General features: G+C 39.4%; 1 protein-coding gene and 1 long non-coding RNA gene across 4 annotated transcripts; one reads left to right on the top strand and one right to left on the bottom strand.

The window, feature by feature from the left end:
* Positions 1 to 349: 349 nt before the first annotated feature.
* On the bottom strand, positions 350 to 19,228 carry gucy1b1 (guanylate cyclase 1 soluble subunit beta 1). Of its 3 annotated transcripts, XM_027020452.3 has the most exons (13): positions 19,091 to 19,228; positions 18,579 to 18,652; positions 16,138 to 16,238; positions 15,746 to 15,864; positions 15,066 to 15,263; positions 13,191 to 13,421; positions 12,698 to 12,814; positions 11,828 to 11,961; positions 10,541 to 10,738; positions 6,519 to 6,756; positions 5,320 to 5,460; positions 3,024 to 3,178; positions 350 to 2,295 (listed from the first exon to the last, which is right to left on the bottom strand). In XM_027020452.3, exons 1-13 carry the CDS (start codon positions 19,091 to 19,093, stop codon positions 2,175 to 2,177), a joined length of 1,830 nt encoding a protein of 609 aa, XP_026876253.1. In that variant the 5' UTR covers positions 19,094 to 19,228; the 3' UTR covers positions 350 to 2,174. The 3 variants fall into 3 exon arrangements, with proteins under 3 accessions (XP_026876253.1, XP_081570732.1, XP_081570733.1); XM_081714606.1 differs by lacking the exon at positions 3,024 to 3,178; XM_081714607.1 differs by lacking the exons at positions 16,138 to 16,238; positions 18,579 to 18,652; positions 19,091 to 19,228 and having other exon boundaries at positions 15,066 to 15,330; positions 15,746 to 15,854.
* Positions 3,186 to 5,422, top strand: LOC145657897 (uncharacterized). The gene is made up of 3 exons (XR_014123846.1): positions 3,186 to 3,638; positions 4,127 to 4,211; positions 5,297 to 5,422. It is a non-coding gene; the product is annotated as an uncharacterized LOC145657897 (long non-coding RNA).
* Positions 19,229 to 19,916: the final 688 nt, after the last annotated feature.

The following is a 19,916-nucleotide window of genomic DNA, read 5'->3' as shown; positions in this document are numbered from 1 at the left end:
TATTAAAAACACTTTCAGGCATATTTGCCTACTTTAGTCTAACAAATAATGGTATTGCTTTTCTAGTTGTCCTACACTTGCAATGATGTTTGCATTTATCTTGAATTAAAGCTAAGGGCAGCAATGTTTGAGGCAATCACAACCGATAGGCCATCTCTACCTGCCCTGACAGTAATGTTGTTTGCTCCTAACTGCTTCAGTGTTAGCCGGCTTTTTTCTTTGGCTTAAAGCTGCTGATCTGAATCTGCCCTTTTATCACCTGCCTCTGGGTATATCTTGGCCTAAACCTGACTGAAGAAAAGTACACTGATTTAGGGGCCAAAATAAATTGGAGAAAAATAAAAGGCAGTTTACTTTTTAAAAATGTTTTATTTTATTTTTTTTAAATACAGAGTATATAACTTGTTGTGCAAATAAACAGTATAAAATGTGAAATAAAATTTTTGGGATCAAATTTCTCGATTATGTTAGCGCATAAAGCTACAGTTTTAGGGGGAAAAAACTGTTGCAGTGTGTTCTCTCTAAAGAAATAAATACTCCTTATATATTAATTGAATGTGAGCAGCAATAGCAAAATATCATATTTAGTCCAGGTCTATGCTTAAGTGCTGAAGGATTTCTTTCTATAATGTGCAGATGTAATAACATTAGATATATATATTATTTAACATAAATTGAACAGCACTTGTACCTTTTTAAATTTCAATTGTGAACTCACATACACAAAGCTCACAGATGCCAGATAAAATCTCCACAAAAAAATTAACTGATGTAATAAACAAAACAGCTGCAGACTTCTGCACTGATCAAAGCAGAAGCTCCTTTTGTGTAGTTTTCTTTCTTAGAAATGCAATTATGTAGTCATTTAATGAATACAGTAACATGCATCCTTCCACAGTTTGAGAATACTTTCATGTTAGTTTCTTTCTCTCTCTCTCCCCAACCTTCTCTTTCAAGTATTGATTTTTGCATTCATTATGTTCAAACTTAAAATCTATTTGCTACTTTATCTTCTGTTAAATAGAAAAACATAAAAGTAAATAGTTTTTTGACATATCTTGGTCCCTTCCACAAAAGAGAAATAATGATAATAATAATAATAATAATAATAATAATAATAATAATAATAATAATAATAATAATAATAATAATAATAATTACAGTTGGGGTGAATGAGGGTTTGCAGTGGATGAAAAATGGCATTGTCCCTGGAAAGTACAGAAAAACATGTACATGTCAGATTAAAATTCAAATGTAAACTCAAATGTAAAGGTACAAATTTATATCAGCCTGTGTGAATCAAACCCATTACAATCTGGCATGTCAGCACAAGTATTTATCTGAGAGTTTAGTAAGACAGTCTGATAGTCTGTCTCACATACAGTTTAAGGAAGGTGGGTACCCTTTCAGATGACGTTTCTGATCATCTTGAGCTAGAGAATATGAAAACTCAGCAACAATTAGCTGTTTTTTTTTTCTTATGTTGTCAATATGGAATATAAAAGGTCTGATGTGGCCACAGTGTACAGTCATGCACTGACTATGATTTTATATTTCTTAATATTTTGAAAGGTGAAAGCCAAATTTATCATGTTTCTTTAGAATGTTGACTAGTAGACGTTTGTCAAATCAAAATAATTGCTTCTACGTGTAGTTTTATATATTCATTATCAATGAGGCTGCACTGAGTGGTACTGATTTGCATATGTTGGCCATACTGTACCGAAACAACAGCAAAGTCTTTTGAGGATTTAAACATTGTTGAGTGATATGGTCCCATAGTAAAAACAAAACATACAAACAAACCAATAAAAACCTAAAATTATTCGGACATTAAGTGGGTGTGAAACAAATAAAATTAGCCAAAAACCTGCAAAAAAAACAAAGAAAGTAGATTTAGTGGCTTGGCTAGACATGTTATTTTAAAGAATGGGAAGAAAAAGAAGAAGAAAAATCTTAAAAATGTGACTCCCAAAACACATAGACGCCTGTAATAATTTGCTTTCAACTGAAGATACAGGATTCTAAAACTAAAAGCTGCTATAGGTGACTACAGAGAGGAGCATTTTGCTTGTAATGCTCATAATCCAGTGGAACTGTGAATGAATTACTGCAGTGCTCATCTTAAATAGAGAAAAATTGAATGGAAATGGTGCCTCCTGGCTGATTTGCGTCTATGGGTTCTTCCGTGAGAGGAACCACACTTTCATTGGCTCCTTTTTTCCCTTCATGGTCACAGGCCCACGATACTCCAGATGGAACTGGGGGTCAGCGTTCTCCGCCGACTGCAGACACCTGAAGTAAAAACAATGTTTAACACATGTCCCACTCCTACAACTGAACATCTTTGCTGCTTTTGAGAAAACTGCAAGGTTTGTTTTCATCAGATAAAATGGCATTCCACAAATGTGGCAAGTGGGGATTTCGATTTAACCTTTGCATAAGATGCCTATCCATTTATGGATACACTATTTTCTGCATTGAGGTCTTGTTATGGCAAGCAACTTCCAGCGCAGTCTGTGCTGTTACTTAGCTACACTGATGACCCACACTTGGCTCTGATGTTTCTGATGAATTCTGACTCAGTTTGACAAAAGGCTGATTGTAGCCTACCTACTCCAAAAGGTAAATGACACATCATCTAATTTTGGTATGAGAGCACATTTCACTTTTTTTTTTTGGATAACCTCTAACAGGATCATTCCATCATGGATAATGGCAAATTTACATTTACCTGGCAATTTTATCCAAAGCAATTTACAATTATGACTGAGTACAACTTGAACAATTGAAGGTTAAAGGCCTTGCTCAGGGGCCCAACAGTGGAAACCTGGCAGTGGTAGGGCTTGAACCAGCAACCTTCTGATTACAAGTCAAGTACCTTAACCACTGAGCTACCACTGTAAAGAAAAGACAGCTAAATAAAATAAAAGTTGGCTAACAGTGTTATGGCAACTGGTACTTGTTAATTCTTTGCAGCTATAGTTGCTATGAATGCTATGTTAGTCTTTGGAACAGCTCACCTGTAGGTGTACTCAGACACATTTATCTTCCCCTTCTCGCCTGTGGTCTCTGTGCGACTCGTTAGGTTCACCGTATTCCCAAACAGGCAGTAGCGGGGCATTCGCTGACCTATGACCCCTGTCACGACCTCTCCAGTATGGATCCCTATAGTAATCTGATGGTCCCAGAAAACAAGCACAGACAGAAGGATCAGAAATGCTGTCAGTAACGTACAGTAGTTATAGTTATCTTAATCCCTAACTATTTTCTACTGAGATATAAGCTGCAGAAAAGGGCCATGTATGTACTCAACAGCAATGGGCTAGTTTCATTGTAAAGTTTTCTACCCAACCACAATGCCATGGCAAGCTGAATGATGTTTTATAGCAGTGATTACACTCTGAGTCACAAAAGTGATCAGAAATTCACCGCTGCACACTTTAATGAGCAGTGGCAGCAGCAAAGCCCTCTCATCGTGCCTCCTCTCACGTAATGAACGCGCGTACACACCACCACACACATACCAGAAATGCATTCCACACGGCCTAGCCACACCTTCATCACGAACTCTGAAGTGCAGCACAGCACTAACATGTCCAGGAACACGACGACGACGGTGGTTTATTTTTAAAAAGGCAAGTCATTTCGGAGGCGCCTCTCTCGCGGCAGCCTCTGTGCACACACATCCGCTCATGCAACGTGTTTGGGTCTGCTTTGCGCACGTTGTTCGACAGTCCTCCCTTACTCAAATGCTTCCCCTCCGCGAATGCAACATCAAAGTCAGGTTATCATTTTAGCCAAAGGCATACACTGCAGAAACTCATGTTTATAGTCACTTCTGAAACACGTGGAATGGCTTTTTCTTTTCTTTTTTTTTAATGGCCAGCAGATGTGCAAGTTCTAAGCTAGGAAAATGCCGACAACTAGACGCAACGTAGCAAGCTGCAGAACACGGTTTCAAAACTGCAGCCTTCATAGTGTCAATAGACTTCCTTCGCTGCAGGCAAAGCTATCGGGCCGATACCACACCGATGTGCATACTGGCAGAAGGAAACCACTTATTTGATTTCGCTCTATAACGGCTCGTGTCTGACCTACATTCGTGTGGTGTTTGGTTTGACAGGACTAGCAAGAGTGGCATAAGCAGAGTGGGCGTCGGCTTGGGCACCTCCAACAGCTCTGTTTGTCATTCACCACCAGCCGGGGAGGTGCGACATTTTATCTCTGACGGGGGCGTCGGGGGAATACTGACATACAGAGAGTGAGGGAGAGTGTAGAGGGAGGAAAAGGGACTTAATGCATGACAGCTTGGATAACTCAGTTATAAGCCCAGTTATTTAACTAATCAGTGTATCATCAACAATAGCAACATCAGCCCCACTACATAGCAACAGACAGTTATGCTGTCTGGTACTTTCGACCTATAAAAACATATTATGTAAGCTTCGGGATTGTTTCGGATTGGTCTCCAAGCAAGAATGCTGTTCATGTTTTACATTCCACATTTTCATAAATACTTATACCTTATGCATTTAAGGTTTAAAGCTTAAACAAACCAAATCGTATTTATGTGTCTGTCACTTAGAAATAGGATGTATTGAAATGTGTGAATTCGATGTGTTGTTTTTATTGCAACATTGAGTCATATCGTTTAAGAAATGTTTAAAATAACTATGTACAGGACAGGGATGACACAGTAACAAAGTTCTTAAAGTGGTTTACAAGATGAATGAATGAATAAATGAATGGCTGGGTCTCAAAATGTTTGCCAAAGAAGTACATAAAGAATTCAGACAAAGGACAAACTTTAAAATGGTCTTTATGATCTGGAGAGGATTTCATAACGAAACGTACCATTACAAGCTTTGTTGTGCCTCACAAAAAGTGCAGTGTAGTTCTTTTTTCCTTAAGAAATGTTTCCTATCCACTTTTGTTCTCCTTCAGATTAATCTCGACCTTAGTCGAGAGGTGGGAAATATCATAAAATAAAGTGCAGTGTAGCTTGTGTTCAGACACAAACACTTTGTCTCCATTATTACCTGGAGTCCCTGAGTACTACACCAAGGATACCTTACCATGTTCAGGCTCATACCCTATCCAGCAAACATCTTGGAATACTCATCTAGGATTGAAGTCACTCAGTCTATGCTGTTGAATTTTCTTTTTTTTTTTTTTTTTTTTTTTATGTCAAAGGTAAAAACATGATCACACCCTGCCTCTCTGCACCGCAGTCTGACGGCTGGCTGTTAACTTTTTATGTGACCTTCCATCCCTTTCCCACCTTGCTGGACAGAGATGTGCTTCTGTGGCTGTTACCTGCACAGGTTCCTCGTCCACCTTCACCTGTCCAGCCATCTCCATCATGTCCAGGGCCAGGTGACAGATGGACTTGGCGTGGTGGATGCAAGGCTCAGGAAGACCGCTCACTGTCATGTATTTGTCGCCAACGGTCTCCACCTGCCAACGGGTCGTTCAATAGGGCAACATCAAGACAAATCGGCTGTACGGACTCAGTGGGCAGATGTAATGAGGAAAAAATTTAATCAGCAGGAGCAACATCTAGGCTAGCCCTAGGCCAGCTTGGTCCAGTACACATTCGCAATGTAATTACTGACAGTGGACCCAGTATTATCTCCTGCACAATGCAACCTCATCACCGCCCACCCCCAGACATATGTTAAACACATACATCTTCGTTGAGGGTCCCATCTCTGGAGAGACTGTAAAACCTAAGGACCACCAAGACACAGATGGTATAAAGTAAATATTGCTTTTTTTGGTGAGCCACTCTTGAAATTCTAGGCTCCCGTTTAAGTTGGTTAGCTCAGCTTCGTAAAGTGCATTCCTGTCTGGAATCCTGGTGCATAAATCAGGGAGGCCATCTTGTTGTGCCCTCGTTTTTCGGAAACCCTTGGCCTTGCTACAGCTGTCACTGTGGTGAGTGGCTTTAAATACGAATCGACGTCATAAGCCGAATGAAATAAATTACATGTGTCCAAAGCACGGCTGGTACTGACATTTGTGGTATTTTGCCTGAGAAATTTATCCAATTTCACACCAAACCCAAGTTTTCCTATTTGAGTCATTTGTGGGAAATCATCTGTTGAAGCTGTTAGTCACTTTTGGCACGTTTGTTCTGCTTATGGCTTTATCTGCTTTGTTAAAGAAAGCTGTTAACATTATTTATGGACTTCAGTGACCATGCTATGGCCTCGATTCAGTGTTTTGTGTAGTTGCCTCAAGTATCTACGCTTTCATTGTGCCCCATTTTTTCCTTTCTGTATGTAAATGAGGGTTTGCAGACTTGTGCAGTCATGCCTGGCCACATTTCAGCAAAAATAAACCTAACACGTATGTTGTCAGGAGTGTGATACCAACTAGAAATTGGTCTTCAATGCCATAGAACCAATAAAACTGTATATATAATAACTTAAATGTGGGAGGAAATTGAATTATTTACAGTGGACCCAGTATTATTATTTACTGTGGACCCCTTGTGGGTGCCTGCCTCATACCTTATACACATAAGGGTTCTTCCGGGAATCGGTAAGAATGTCGAACTTGGTGTAGATGTCGTTGAGGAGGTTGACAATCTTTATGGCTCCCTCCGCTGACGCATGCTTGCTGCAGAAGGCATTGAAGCCCACAATACCGCTGAAGAGGATGGTGACGTTGTCGTAGCGTTTTGCAGGCACAGGTCGCTTGTGTCTCAATTCATTGGCCACGGACGGCGGCAGCACTGAGTACAGCAACCTGCCACGCAGAAATTACATCTGCATTTTATAAAGTCATCTGAACAGAAGGGTTTGTGAGTTTATAGCATTAACAAAGTTTGCAGCAAGGTTGCCCGACTCTGTTCCCGGAGATCCATGCTGAGTTTAGTTCCAGCTCTCCTGGCTCTGATATTCAGAAGCTATTGAAGGCCTGAAGGTTTTCTCCTTCCATGCAAAGGCTCTATTGCTCTGGACTGTTTCAGTTCTGTATTACACCTACAGAACCAGGTTTTGTAGCACACCAGTCTTTAAGGACTTAATATTCAGCTTTTGAGGTGTTGAGGCTAGAAAAGGGAAAAGTTGAATATCTTCAGTGGGGCCCCCAAGGCTGGAGATGAAAATCAAATTGACTCAGCAGGATAGTAGATCTTCAGGACCAAAGCTGAGCATCTCTGTTATTCAGCATACAAGGTACAAACACGCACATGCGCACGCACACATGCGTGTGCGCATACCCTGCAAAACTTCAATTACAGTAGCAGTGTTCCTGACATGGATAATATTATTTAAAAGCACAATGTAAGTACTATTTTTATCTGTTCCTGAATTAGTACTAAAGTGATTTAATTCAGGTCAAGTGGTTTAGCCTTGTGTAAGGTGAACAAAGGAACCTAATTATCCTGGAAGACCAAAGCAAAATTATCCTGTTAGCCATTATTGTTTTTCTCCTCCTCACACCAAGGCATTTCTTCACATCTGCTTTTGTGCATACACTATGCTGATATTACATATAAAGCACACACTTCAAAATGAACGAAGGGCCTTCTGTACAACTCCTTTGTGTAATATCTAGGAAATGCAGTCTGCTACACTAGAAATTAACCTGTTGAGATTTAGCTTTTGTGACCAATAAGTAAATAACAATAAATAACATTTTCATGTTAATATTTTCACATCACCCTGAAGCAGGTCTTCAGAGAATAAGGTTGGGTTGCTATGGGAACATGCTGTAGGACAGCTTATTACTCCCTGTCAAAACTTCAAAATGCATTAAATAATGAATTCGTATTACCGGCCATGCTGCACTCAGGGCACATTTTCAATGATCTGGTTTTCCAGAGAATGCCTGCCTTCTGAATACAAATGGTGAGCTCTACGTGAGAATCAGACTTATGGTTGGTTTTCTGAAATTTCGTCTGAACGCTAATTGATGAACATTCCTGGAGCAGGGCACACTTATTCTCTGCATGTAGCAGGAAAATCATTCGAGGTGAATTCTGCCTAGCTTCTCAGTAGATTAGCAAGACCATCTTGGTTTCAAAAGCCCACAGAACAACCATATTAGCATCTGAAAACAAGAGCCAGTATGGGCTTTTCAGATTGGACACGGCATGCATGTCATCACGGACCGGCATAATCCCCCCCCCCCCTTCTCTCTACATGCAACGACTAAGTCGCTGTTGCTGGGAGTCAAGTTTGAGTCCCGGAATTCACAGCACTGCAGAGACATGCACACAGCCCAGAAAATCTGCTGCCACAGATAAGCAAGTCTTTTTGCAGAAGCGGGTGTACAGCAGTCTCGCCTGGCCGTTATCACCAGGTAGCAAGCCTCCTTGGAAACAACAAGGTGCATGTCATCCCCACGAAACCAAACTGCAGGGCTGATATATTTTAAAAGATCTCCTTCCAAGAGGCCCTCTCTAGAACAAAAGAACTGCTTGAGAGATTATCATGTTTATTTTTTTCTCTGCCTCTATCCCGTGGCAGCACTAAGTCATCAAACATAATTACAATGTCTAGTTGCCATTCACAGCACAGCAGAAGGCACCCAGCATGTTAATATATTTGAGTCATTCACTGAGGTAATTGCAACACCTTCCTTCGGGGAATTAAAAAACAAAATAACAGGCACATGTAATGTCTTAAGTGCCCACTGTTGTGGGCTTGTTGTGTTTCAGTTGTTTTTGTAGAGAGCAACTTTACAGTTATATTATGATGATGGAGTTACACAAATGTGAGATTTCCCCAATCCAGGTAGTACAAATATTTACAGACTTCTTGACTTCAGACTGCTTTATTATCACTAAGAACTGAAATTTTCAACACAAATAAAAGCAATTCAACACAAATATGCTATCTTTATGACTAGTTACTTTTGACAATGAACTTTTGAGAAACTACAGTTCCTTATATGATTTGTTCTATAAACACAGAGTTTTGACTGGACATCAACTGGTCAGTAGGCCAATCAATTAATTAGTCTATAGCCCAAATCCCTAAACTGATGGCTATATAACGGCGTGAGCATTAAAATTCTTTTTCTGTCCCACTCTGGGACTTTCTGCAGCTCTGAGTGGATTTTAGCTGGCAGTGCTCAACACACTCATGGTTGTCTCCACTACAGTGAGCGATGATCTCTTCACACAGAGTTGGGACTCAGTCCCCCAAAGCCCAAGACGGCTGTCGACGCTTGCTGTGCCGGTGGGGCCAAGCGCTCTGTCACGCACAGTAAGCACACAGAGTCTTGTGGCTAACACGTGAGCAGCCATTTGTGCTGAGAAGCCCTGGTTGCCTACAGAGAACAGCAGCACAGGCTTCATTTTCAGAGCAGTGGTAAAGGAAAGCAGCCATTTTGGGCAGAAAGCTAAGTGAGGATCGTGCATTATTTGGGATCTTTCGGCACCCGTGACACTCAAAAACAAAAATATTTGGCATCTTTTAATCGTTGATGATCCATATCTGCTTTATTTGCAACACAAGAGGCTTGCAATATGCCTTGAAGATACACCACAAGTGTATAGCTAAAGATAAATATAACTATGAAATTCCAAATCCTAGTATTCCAAATCCTTATATAGTCATTTCCAATTTTAAGTATTCCAGAAGCTTTACCTGAGGTCTTGAGTTAATTTCACAGGGCTAAATCTGTCAAATTATGTAAGATCTGACTTGATCAATGCACCATTGATTTTCAAAGTCTGATAAATCCTAAACATGCACCATATGCATAACCACATTTGTTCACACGAGGTAAGCCGCACGGGTCTGAGCACACAATACCAACATTTTGATCATAAACTGTATGTGTTAATGCATGTGTTTTAAAAATTCATCACACAAGGTGTGTGTGGCTAAATGTAAATACCCTACTGTGTGAATGTTTACCATAAGTGTGAAAAGTCATTTTAAACATCACAATTGTAATACGTTTTCTATCACACTGGAAACATTTACATTTAGCATACATTCTTTGGTTGTTATGTTTTGACCTCAAGCTGCTGACCATTACATCTACTTATTTGTCTCAGATTTATGTTTCCTTTTTTGCTCATTTTGTATCTTAATGAGCAAAGGAAAGTGGCTTTTCTCTCAGATTATGGGCTATTCTTCATAGTACCTGTGGAGAAATGTCTTAAAACAGCCAGTCATAGAGCTTCATAGAGTTCGATAGCAACTGAGGCTGAGTGAAGGACCTGTCTGATAACCTGAATAATAAGTAAATTAATAAGTAAAGATCCAACAAAAGCCAAAGGTGAATTGAAATGTGACTAAAAAGATCATTTATATCATCATCAGAGCTAGATCTGTAAATCCTGTATCTATACAGATTATAGCTATAGACCCCGAAGTACAGAGATTGATAGGATTATAGAGAGTGTTAAATACAATGACTGTCCATGTAAGATTAATACTGTGGTCTATTAAGTTACGTTTTATTCAAAACAAGGTGCATTTCATGAACTTTCTCCAGGACTGTTCTAATAGACTGTTTATATATGTCGTAACATGCTACACTGTGTGTAGAGCATTGTGGGATGGCGGACCTGTCAGTCTTCTTCTTCTCGTCCTCCAGGGCCCGGAGCGTGTGCTGCAGACGGTCGGTGAGGATCTCAAGCTCCTGTGTGAGCTTGTACTCCTCCCTGAACTGCTCACCCAGCAACACCAGGTCACGTGTGGCGTCATGCAGTGGGATGTCACTCAGATATAAACCCCTGCGTGTCAGATCGTCCAGGTTCATCACGCTGCCGGGGGGGAGGGAACGGGGTGGAGAAGTGCAAGGATGATGCTCAGGGACTGGTACCTTATAGCAAACTCAACAATGTCAAATGAAGTTTCTCCTGTGGACTCAGTCACCTGGCCAACACTCTGCTGTTAACGGTAGTTTGATAGAGGCTTCTTTAAAAACTTATTCAGCTGCATTCCCTTAACTTTTTCTCTTTTATCATATCAACATATATTGTTCAATGTTGGTCAGGCAACAGTGTTTTACAATGTTTTCATTTACTATTTGAGTTTCAGTAAGATCATCATTTTAAGGCAGCAAGGTCACATAATTCAATTTTTAAGTTTTTTTAAGTGAAGCTGATTGATGAAACCATGTACCAAGTTACTGAATGTGGCAAAAGGTAATTGCTTGTTTTCAAAGAGCCACAAAGATCCTCATCAGACATCTCTCAAAGATGTCCACATGTCCAATTAGGGGGTTCTTTTCATCCCAGAAAGTCCTAGACTTCCTAAGAAATGCTTGTCGCCTGACTCTAATTTGCCTACTTAAGCTCTAGAGTAAAGGAGTCTGATTATTCTGGCCTGCTATGTCTCCAGCCTTAAGACAAGGTTGAGCCATTGTTATTACCTGCAGATGTTAAGTGGAAATGCTTTGTCCAGATAGCTATCTCACTGAAAACAAGGTATTAGCACACCCACTGTCTGGAATGAAAAATCTCCCTGTGTTTGAAGGAGGTAACAAATAAGAGACTTTCAGCATAACTGAAAAGTGAACATTAATATTTTATCAACTCCCTTCTGAATACACTGAGTACCTCTATCATGTTTAAGCCAAAATAGGTGTACTGCAACAGCAGAGACCTTTTTAGAACATCAGTACTAATTGTTTTCTCTCAAATTTCTGCTTCTTCAACTTTTACAGTCTCTCTATACCAGTACTATGGCACATTTATTATATCCTACATGTCACATGAAATCAAATACATGAGTCCCTCCTATAACTACTTGACGAGCAAGTGCAAGTGTGGCCCAACTAAGGGCGTGCTTTCAGCGCCAGAAGGCATGATCGCCTTTTCAGTGGGCCATGTAAGGACCAGGCGAGGTACCTCGGTGAGCAGAGGAAGAGGATGTTCTCCGTCTCGGGGAGCGAGATCATCTGTCCTTTGAGCCGCAGGCAGCTAACCTCTGCTCCTGTCAGCTCGTCCTCACACTCAGCCGTCTCCACATTCAGTAGGCCCTCCTGTGGCCCGAAACACACACAGCCGCTAGCGTGCCAACTCACAAAACCCCTGTGATAAGACTTCAAGATACAGTATGTTTTCCTCCTTTTCTGTTCCTTTCTTTTCTTTTTTTTGGACTGGTTGCTGCAATTTGTGTTGGGAGTGATTTATTGGTTAGTCATATTCTGGGGTTGCTGATAAGACTATTTATTACATTTAAAAATATTGCATCTTGCAGAGTGAGATTCATTATTCAGTCTTGCAGATCGGGGTCTTGAGGCTCATTAATCATTTGTCCCTCAGGAATACGATTATGTGCATGTCATTTAGCTGTTCTCCATCTACATCCAACAAAGATTTACTCTTTTTCGGGAGTTTTTTTTCAAAACTACTGCCTTGTTAATCTAGCGGAAGCTCTAGCAGAAGTGATTATTTTTCTGACTTGTTTGTTCAGAACAAGCTTTACAATGACCATTATTTATCCAATTATTCATTTTAATTTATATGTATATAAACTGAGAAGGGCTTGTGTAAGTGTAATTTCTTTATTTTAAGAGTAATTTAGCTCTCAGATTAGCTCTAAACAATCCTTATCACACATTTAACACTGTAACTGTAAACTGATGGATGGTCTAATTAGGATGATCACTGGTGTTATTTAAAGTCACCTTTTGATATATTGAGCTGGCAGATTAAAAAATAACTTCGTCACCCTGCTTCTGGGTTTTGGGCTGGCGCATGGCCAGGCATACTAACCTTGCTCCGGAGCACAAACACCGTGTTGATATGGGAAAGGATGCCATGGAAACTGAAATCAATGTGAGGCCGCACCAGGGAAAATACAGAGGCCAGGTTACACATGCCAGGCTGGAGCTAGGACATCACACACACACACACACAAAAACAAACACACACACACACACACACACACACACACACACACAGAGAGAGAGAGAGAGAGAGAGAGAGAGAGAGAGAGAGAGAAAGAAAGAAAGAAAGAAAGAAAGAAAGAAAGAAAGAGAGAGAGAACCATCCTCAAGATTTTAATTTCAATTTAGCTTTTTTCCCCAATATTTTTTATGGGTTTTGTTTTTAAGATTGTTTTTAAAATTCTATGTTAGACTTTAAATTCCCACTAATCATTTACATGAAATGGTACTGCAGCAATTAACTAATTTTTGATACTTCCACCAATGTGTTTCTAATCTCAAACATGCCATTTCATGTGTAAAAGCTAGCCCCACCTCACCTGTGGCAGGACCCTGAAGATGGCATTGCCGCACTGGGTGAGCACAAGATCCTTGTCGAACATAAGGTGGAAAGGGAAGGCCTTGCAGAAGGTGTAGGGGCTGATGCGCGTCTCCTGGGTGCTGTTCTCCTCGAAGCCATCCAGATCCTCATAGAACGCCTCCTCCTCAGAATCTTTCTCCTCGATCAGGAACTTAATGTGGTCACACTCCTCGCTTTTCTGCTGAACAACCTGATGACATAAAAAGCAAAAGACCCGAAAAAACAACCCAAAAGACAAAGTTAGACCTAGGCATTTGTGCTTGCCAACACTGAGTGTGGTGGATTTTTAAAAAAGCAACACCAGTGGGTGTGGAACAGGCGTAAGGTGTAATCGCTGATATGGCACACAGGATACACTACAATGCAAGAATAGTTTCTAACAATATCCATTTCCTCATCGATCGGCAGTTCTTGCTGCAAGTGCCAACCGAATGTTAACCACAGCATGGTTTCCACAGTGAATACCCCTGCCCTGAATGTGTTCATAGTACTGTACACACTGCAAAAGCCAGTGGTGAATGAACTGCCTGAATAAATGTGTACTGTAAAACTGTCAAATCCCAGCAACACAAAGACACAAGAACCAATGTATAACTTGGTTACTGCTTTTTTTGCTTTTCTATTTTTTTAATGGTTTATGAAAAATAATAATGATCATTAATTTGATTTGCTCTTATGTGATTTACCACATGAGCTAATAATAATGTCTATTTTATATGAGGTACCTTCAGCCTTGCTCCTTTAGAGCTGTTCTGTAAAGTTTAGTTGAAGCCCTAGGTCAATATTCCTAATGCAGCCCATCAGAATATATAGGAGTATCTGAAACTATACTCTGCAGAACAATTCTCCAAGAGCAGAACTGTAGAATTGAGCAGAACTGGTTAACTGCTCAGTAAAGATACAATAAAGATTTCTGCATCTCAGCCATCTGAGTAAACTTGATTACTGGTCAATTGTAGGACTTGGCACCAGTGAGTCACCCATGATTGTTTGTTTGTTGTGCTGTGATTGTACTAGCTATGTCAGTCTCTCTTGTAAACAAATTTCACCATTACAAGATGCATGAAAATTTATGAATGATCCTCACAAATTATAATAAGCATTTAATAGATTACATTTATTATAGATGCCTACCAATTTTCAGTTTTTCAGCAGATATTTCTGAAAATGAAATGTATAATTTAACCTCAACAGTAAAACCCCAAAAGGTAAAAAAAAAAGCTGTATGTTGGCACATATGGCTGAATAACAAATCTCCATATGCAGCAGCTGCTGGTCTTTTCTTTTTTCTACTTGAAACTGAAGCCATTGCTGACGTCAAATTGCAGTGTCTTTGCCCTGCCGTTGCCGTGGCAACACTGGCTACGGTTTTACCGAGAAAATCAGGTGTTATATTCAGAGGGTCTGGCAAATTCTGCTCTCTAATTTCACACTAAACCCAACATAGTGCATTCGTGAGAAAGCAGGAGAAGGAAGCCAGGCAGAGAGAGAACAGTGTGTTGTTCTGGAGATGATTACTCTTCAGTTTCTTTGAAAATACGAGGGAGTTTAGAACCCTTCCTCTGCCTCTGATTTCACTTTTTTGTTATCACTACATGCATGAAAGTTTGCTCACTCATGCTTTGATCAGCATTAAAACCAGACGGAGTGGGTTTCTAATTTTGCTCTGTCGATGACCCTGTTTCCACTAGCACATGCATGCAGAGCTTTCTGGAAACGTCTTGTGGAGCAGGGATGACGGATGAGGAACCAGAAAAGCAAATACTGCGGGAGGTGGTGTTGGAGTTGTGGACAGAGGAGAGTGGTAGGGGGTGGGAGGCAGGACGGCCCAAACCTTCATCTCGATTTCTGTCCCATGGATCTGCTGCGCGACTGTCTTGATGATGCCAATGACAATGTCCTGCAGCCCCTCCCTCTCGGAATAGTAGTGTAGGATGAGGTTGTTGCCCTTCTCTGCGTCCGTGCAGCGGAAAGAGGGCGCGCGCATGCCTGGGTAAATGGTGCCCAAGTGGTCGTGCAGGGCATCCAGGTTCTGAAACAGCAGTGACCTTTTCAGTTCTTTGTTTGACTCGTTCTCCCCACACTAGTTTTGGTGTACACTGAAACAAAGCCATGGGATGTACTCAGCTGAACTGTGGACATTTGTGGGAAGCCTGCATGTGCCATTTGTTCATTTATCAGTACTCTACATGTTTGCACTGTTTCAACAACACAAGTGCAGGTTTCACTAAGTTCAAATACAAATGTATTAAACTAAACATAATTTTTCTAGTATATTCAGTATATACTATATTATATACTGTAATATATTCAGTACTGCCTTATTCTCTTTTCTAGTGTAACATGCAACAAATGGCCTGTTACCCTAAAAACTTATTTTTAAAAAATAATGTTATTATAAAATGAATAATACTGTCTGCTATATATCCCCCCACCCCACCTTAAACAGTAGTTTTTGTGCAGGATCCTGAGCTGTGATAAATTAAGTGTAAGTGGCAAACAGCAGCTCCTTACTTGAAGGAACTCACGGACATTGGAGCCCAGCACTCTGAGGATGGTGTCATAGCCAGACTCCTGACAGTACTCGAAGAACATCTTCCCAAACATCTGCAGGATGTCACCCGCTTCAATCTCTTTTTCAAGAGGAAAGCACATCACAGGTTATTATGTGCAATAAATAAACCTTTTCTTGCTTCTAACATTGCTAATGTGTTACATAGTGCAGAAAAAGAACACAATAACATGTAATGCCTGTTTTTTGTGAAGACGAGAAGGCTTCGGTTATATCTGCTCAGAAATAAGCACAGTTATACAACATGACTCTGTTGTACAAGTTATACAAAAAAACATTTTGGACACTTTCAATAAACTTTATATATTTTTTAGTAAAAAAAAAACCTACTTACTTAGAACTTTGCTTGCAGCAGCCACAAGGTCATATGTTTTGGCATCTTCATAGATGATTCTGACCAGGAATTGACCTTCAACATCAACCTGGGCCTCCCGCCTATTATGAGTTCAGAATGTGACAACTTTTATGAATTATAGGGATTTAGTGTTCCTTTGAAGAAATATCAAGTAAGATGGCTTTGAACATTTAAGTGTTTATATTGCCATGATAGGCCTTTTTGTATCTAAAATACATGTGTTTTTGCTAGGCTCTGTGGCAGGTCTGATAATCTGAGAAATGTATATTTTAAACTACATATCAAATAGTTTGTTAAAGGGATGGAATATGCAGAAGTAAATCTCTTCATTTAAAAATCCCTCTCAATTTATCTTAACAATAAACATATTAATTACAAAAAATCTTAAATAATACAGTATTATTCACAGGTAATTTTAATGCTGGCATGAATGACTGCATTAAAATCATTTCACACATGGACACCATGTGCACAATGATCTAGTGCAGGCCTGCACAATTTTGGAAACAAGCCATTTTGGAGTCACAGAAAGTACAGAGTACACAAATTTCAATTAAGCACGGCACAAACTCAGCAATATAAAATATCTGCTATACAAACAAAATGCAGTATAATTCCAGTCTTTGATGCTGTCTACCTGACCTTACTATCAGGCCATGCTGAACGAACAATACAGATTTGCACCGACAAACCAAATTGATGAATGATGGGCTTAGCTAAACACACAAAGCAAGGATAAAACAGCATGAGAAATACTCTTCAGATCTTGCACAGGGCCCAAAATAGACCAGAGAGTGCATCGTTAATCAAGTCCATTTTAGCCAGCACTCTGAGATAAGTTGCCATTGTGATAAAGGTGAGGTTTGCTGAAATAACATTGCAATAACCATAGTGGAGTGTTAGGGTAGTGGAGCGGTGGAAAGTGGAGCAGAGCAGTCAGAAATTTCTATACCAGTTCTTGCAAGGCAAATCCGTGTGAGTACCACAAAATGTGGCCCATAAAGGATGACATTTTCTAACGACGAGTCTGGGGGTCCAAGGAAGCCAACAGAATTTGAACTACACAGCTGCAACTTTTTTGGAATGATTTAGATTTCTGAATGATCCGAACCTATTCTGAACTGAAGATTACAGGCTTACACCCAACAATTGTACTGTAGAATTTCCTCATAAAGCTTCAAATTCATTGGTCTTAATAAAAACTACCCAGGCCTGGAAGCAGCTCAATACAACATTATAATCCTTCTACTACACTTCACAGCTGGGATGATATTTTGATGCCCAGTGGTATGCATGTTTTCACATGTCTCCTATTCAGTGTCTCCTAATGTAATGCTCGGTACAATCTACCTTTTACCTCATGTGTACACAGAGGTGGTCTTTAGCAAACTTGAGACCTCAAAGTTTTTCTGGAGAGTAGTGGTAACCTCCCAATGAATACCACTCTTCTGTGTTTTACTTATGGTAGACTCATGAACACAGATGGTATCAAGTGTAAGGGATGTCTGCTAATCCTAAGAAGACTGCTTGAGGATCCTTGTCTATTGTTTAAAGGTGGTACAGGACGCACATGCACTGACCTTTGTGAAATGCCTACTGCAGAGTAGCAATGGTTCTCTGTTCCTTCCATTTGCAAACTAACTGTCTGACTGTGGACTGATGGAGTATATTTCTGTACCTTTGTAACTTCTTCTCCTTTTATAACACACAAAACCTTTTTTGTAAAGTCCTCTAAAATCTTTTTTTAATTGCGCCATACTGCAGGTAATGTAACATTACTGCAAAATTCTGTTGGGAAGAACAGGTAACTAAAATTTTAAATTAGTTCAAGCCCACACCTGATAAGATTGTAGCACCTGACTTTTGAAAAGGTAATTTTTCCTGTGGTTCCATATACATTTTCAACAAATATCCTTGATTATTTAAACAATATCTAACAAGACATTTTATTATGATTTCAAAGATCACATTTTAGAAGCCATTTATGTAGTAATCTACATAATTAAATCCATTAATGTTCAATGTCTGACTCTCAGAGCAGTGGTTTGCTTGATATTTCTGGGTGGTAAACCACTCAACAGTGACACTGACATATGTTGGTATATTCTGCTATGTGACATGTTGGCATCTGCTGGCATTTCTGCTCTACAGATTCACTATCCCATGAGGTGCTCTTTTTTAAGGCAAGTGCAAGACACTTCTCAATATAAAACTGATGCAACTGAAGATGATATTGATTAAAGATGACACCGACTGATATTGATTATTGATGATAGTATTTGCACTATCAACATAGACAGCAAATATACCTCCAGTGCTGTGGATTACAGAGATTAAATTTGTCTTAAACAGATGCATGAAGCTGTTACAATAAAGGTTCATACAAGGGCTAATGATGAATTCAGTGGTTTTGTACTCACTTGATAGCCTCCCATACATCTGGCCCGAAATTTCTTAATACCAGAAGTTCTAAGGCGTGGTTGACAAAACCATACTGGAAAACAAAATAAAATGTGCAAAATCATATAGAATAATAAGATGTTAAGCGCGTTCCTACTAACATAGTGTTTACATATATTAAGATAAATACGCTGCATCCCATACATATCACGAATTGCTATTGTTTAAAGGCATCGGTAAGGTCTCTTGCGCGTGTCAGGATAGTAACGCTTTTATAAAGCACTACTAAATAGCCTTCCTGAAGTTAGAAGAATCAAAGTATCACTGTAATCTAGCTGTGTCAATAAATCAATTATTTCTATATCTTACATTTGCCTATGGGCGATGCGACCGCAACCTACCATACAAATACATTTTACGACACACGTTAACAGTCACCGAAATATAATGATATATATATATATATATATGTATATATTGATATATATGTATATGTATCTAATATTGTATCGAATATATTTGAGCCACCTACCATGATTCGACTATTTTTCTCTTTTTTTCCCCGATAAAATAAATCTGAAAACAGAACCTCTGAAACCGCTTTCAGCTGTTATGTGGGAAACCACCATTCCTGAAACTAATTCCTATTTGATTGGCAGAGACGCATCCAATGAGAACTCGGGGATGAAGCGACGTAGGGACGGTCCTGACCACGAATAACGGATCATATTTATTACTGAGTTGCCGTAACTCAAGAATAAATATGATAGGTCCTACTAATGCTGTCAAAATTCGTCGATTGTATAAAATAGACAAGGATCTTATCTTTTGTCCTGGATAACACTTCACAGAATAAGATACCGCAGCTACAGTTAATGTTTGTAACAGTCAGCAATGTTATTACCCACATAACGAGAAAGAAAATAATTTTCATAAATATATTTTTTCATTGCCTGAAGCTTGTGTATGATCTTGCATATTATATTTCTATGAGCAGTTTAAGCGTAGTACTTAGAAAAGCCATATTTATAAGTTAGGTACATAACAACAGTCAACCTACGTAGGCTAATGAAAAATATACTATAAAATAAATACAAAACTATTACTACTATAGTGCTTAATATAATATATAGTCATTACTGATTACATTATTAATGGTTTACATATAATAGGCTTATCATTGTCACTTGTAATTTAATTAAATGATAATATGAAATGATGTCCACAAAACAAATAACTAAAGCAAACGTGCTATTAGTCCAGCTGTGTTAACTATAACCATACTGTTTTGGAAATCAACAGCAGTTCATAAGAAACTGTGCATTTTAACCAATATATGATCATATCTTATCAAAGGT

The sequence above is a fragment of the Electrophorus electricus genome, chromosome 5, assembly GCF_041902795.1.
Source record: "Electrophorus electricus isolate QZ-2024a chromosome 5, ASM4190279v1, whole genome shotgun sequence".
Classification (NCBI taxonomy): Eukaryota; Metazoa; Chordata; class Actinopteri; order Gymnotiformes; family Gymnotidae; genus Electrophorus; species Electrophorus electricus.
Note: the sequence above shows the minus strand (reverse complement) of the source record. Positions and strands in the feature narration are given on the sequence as shown.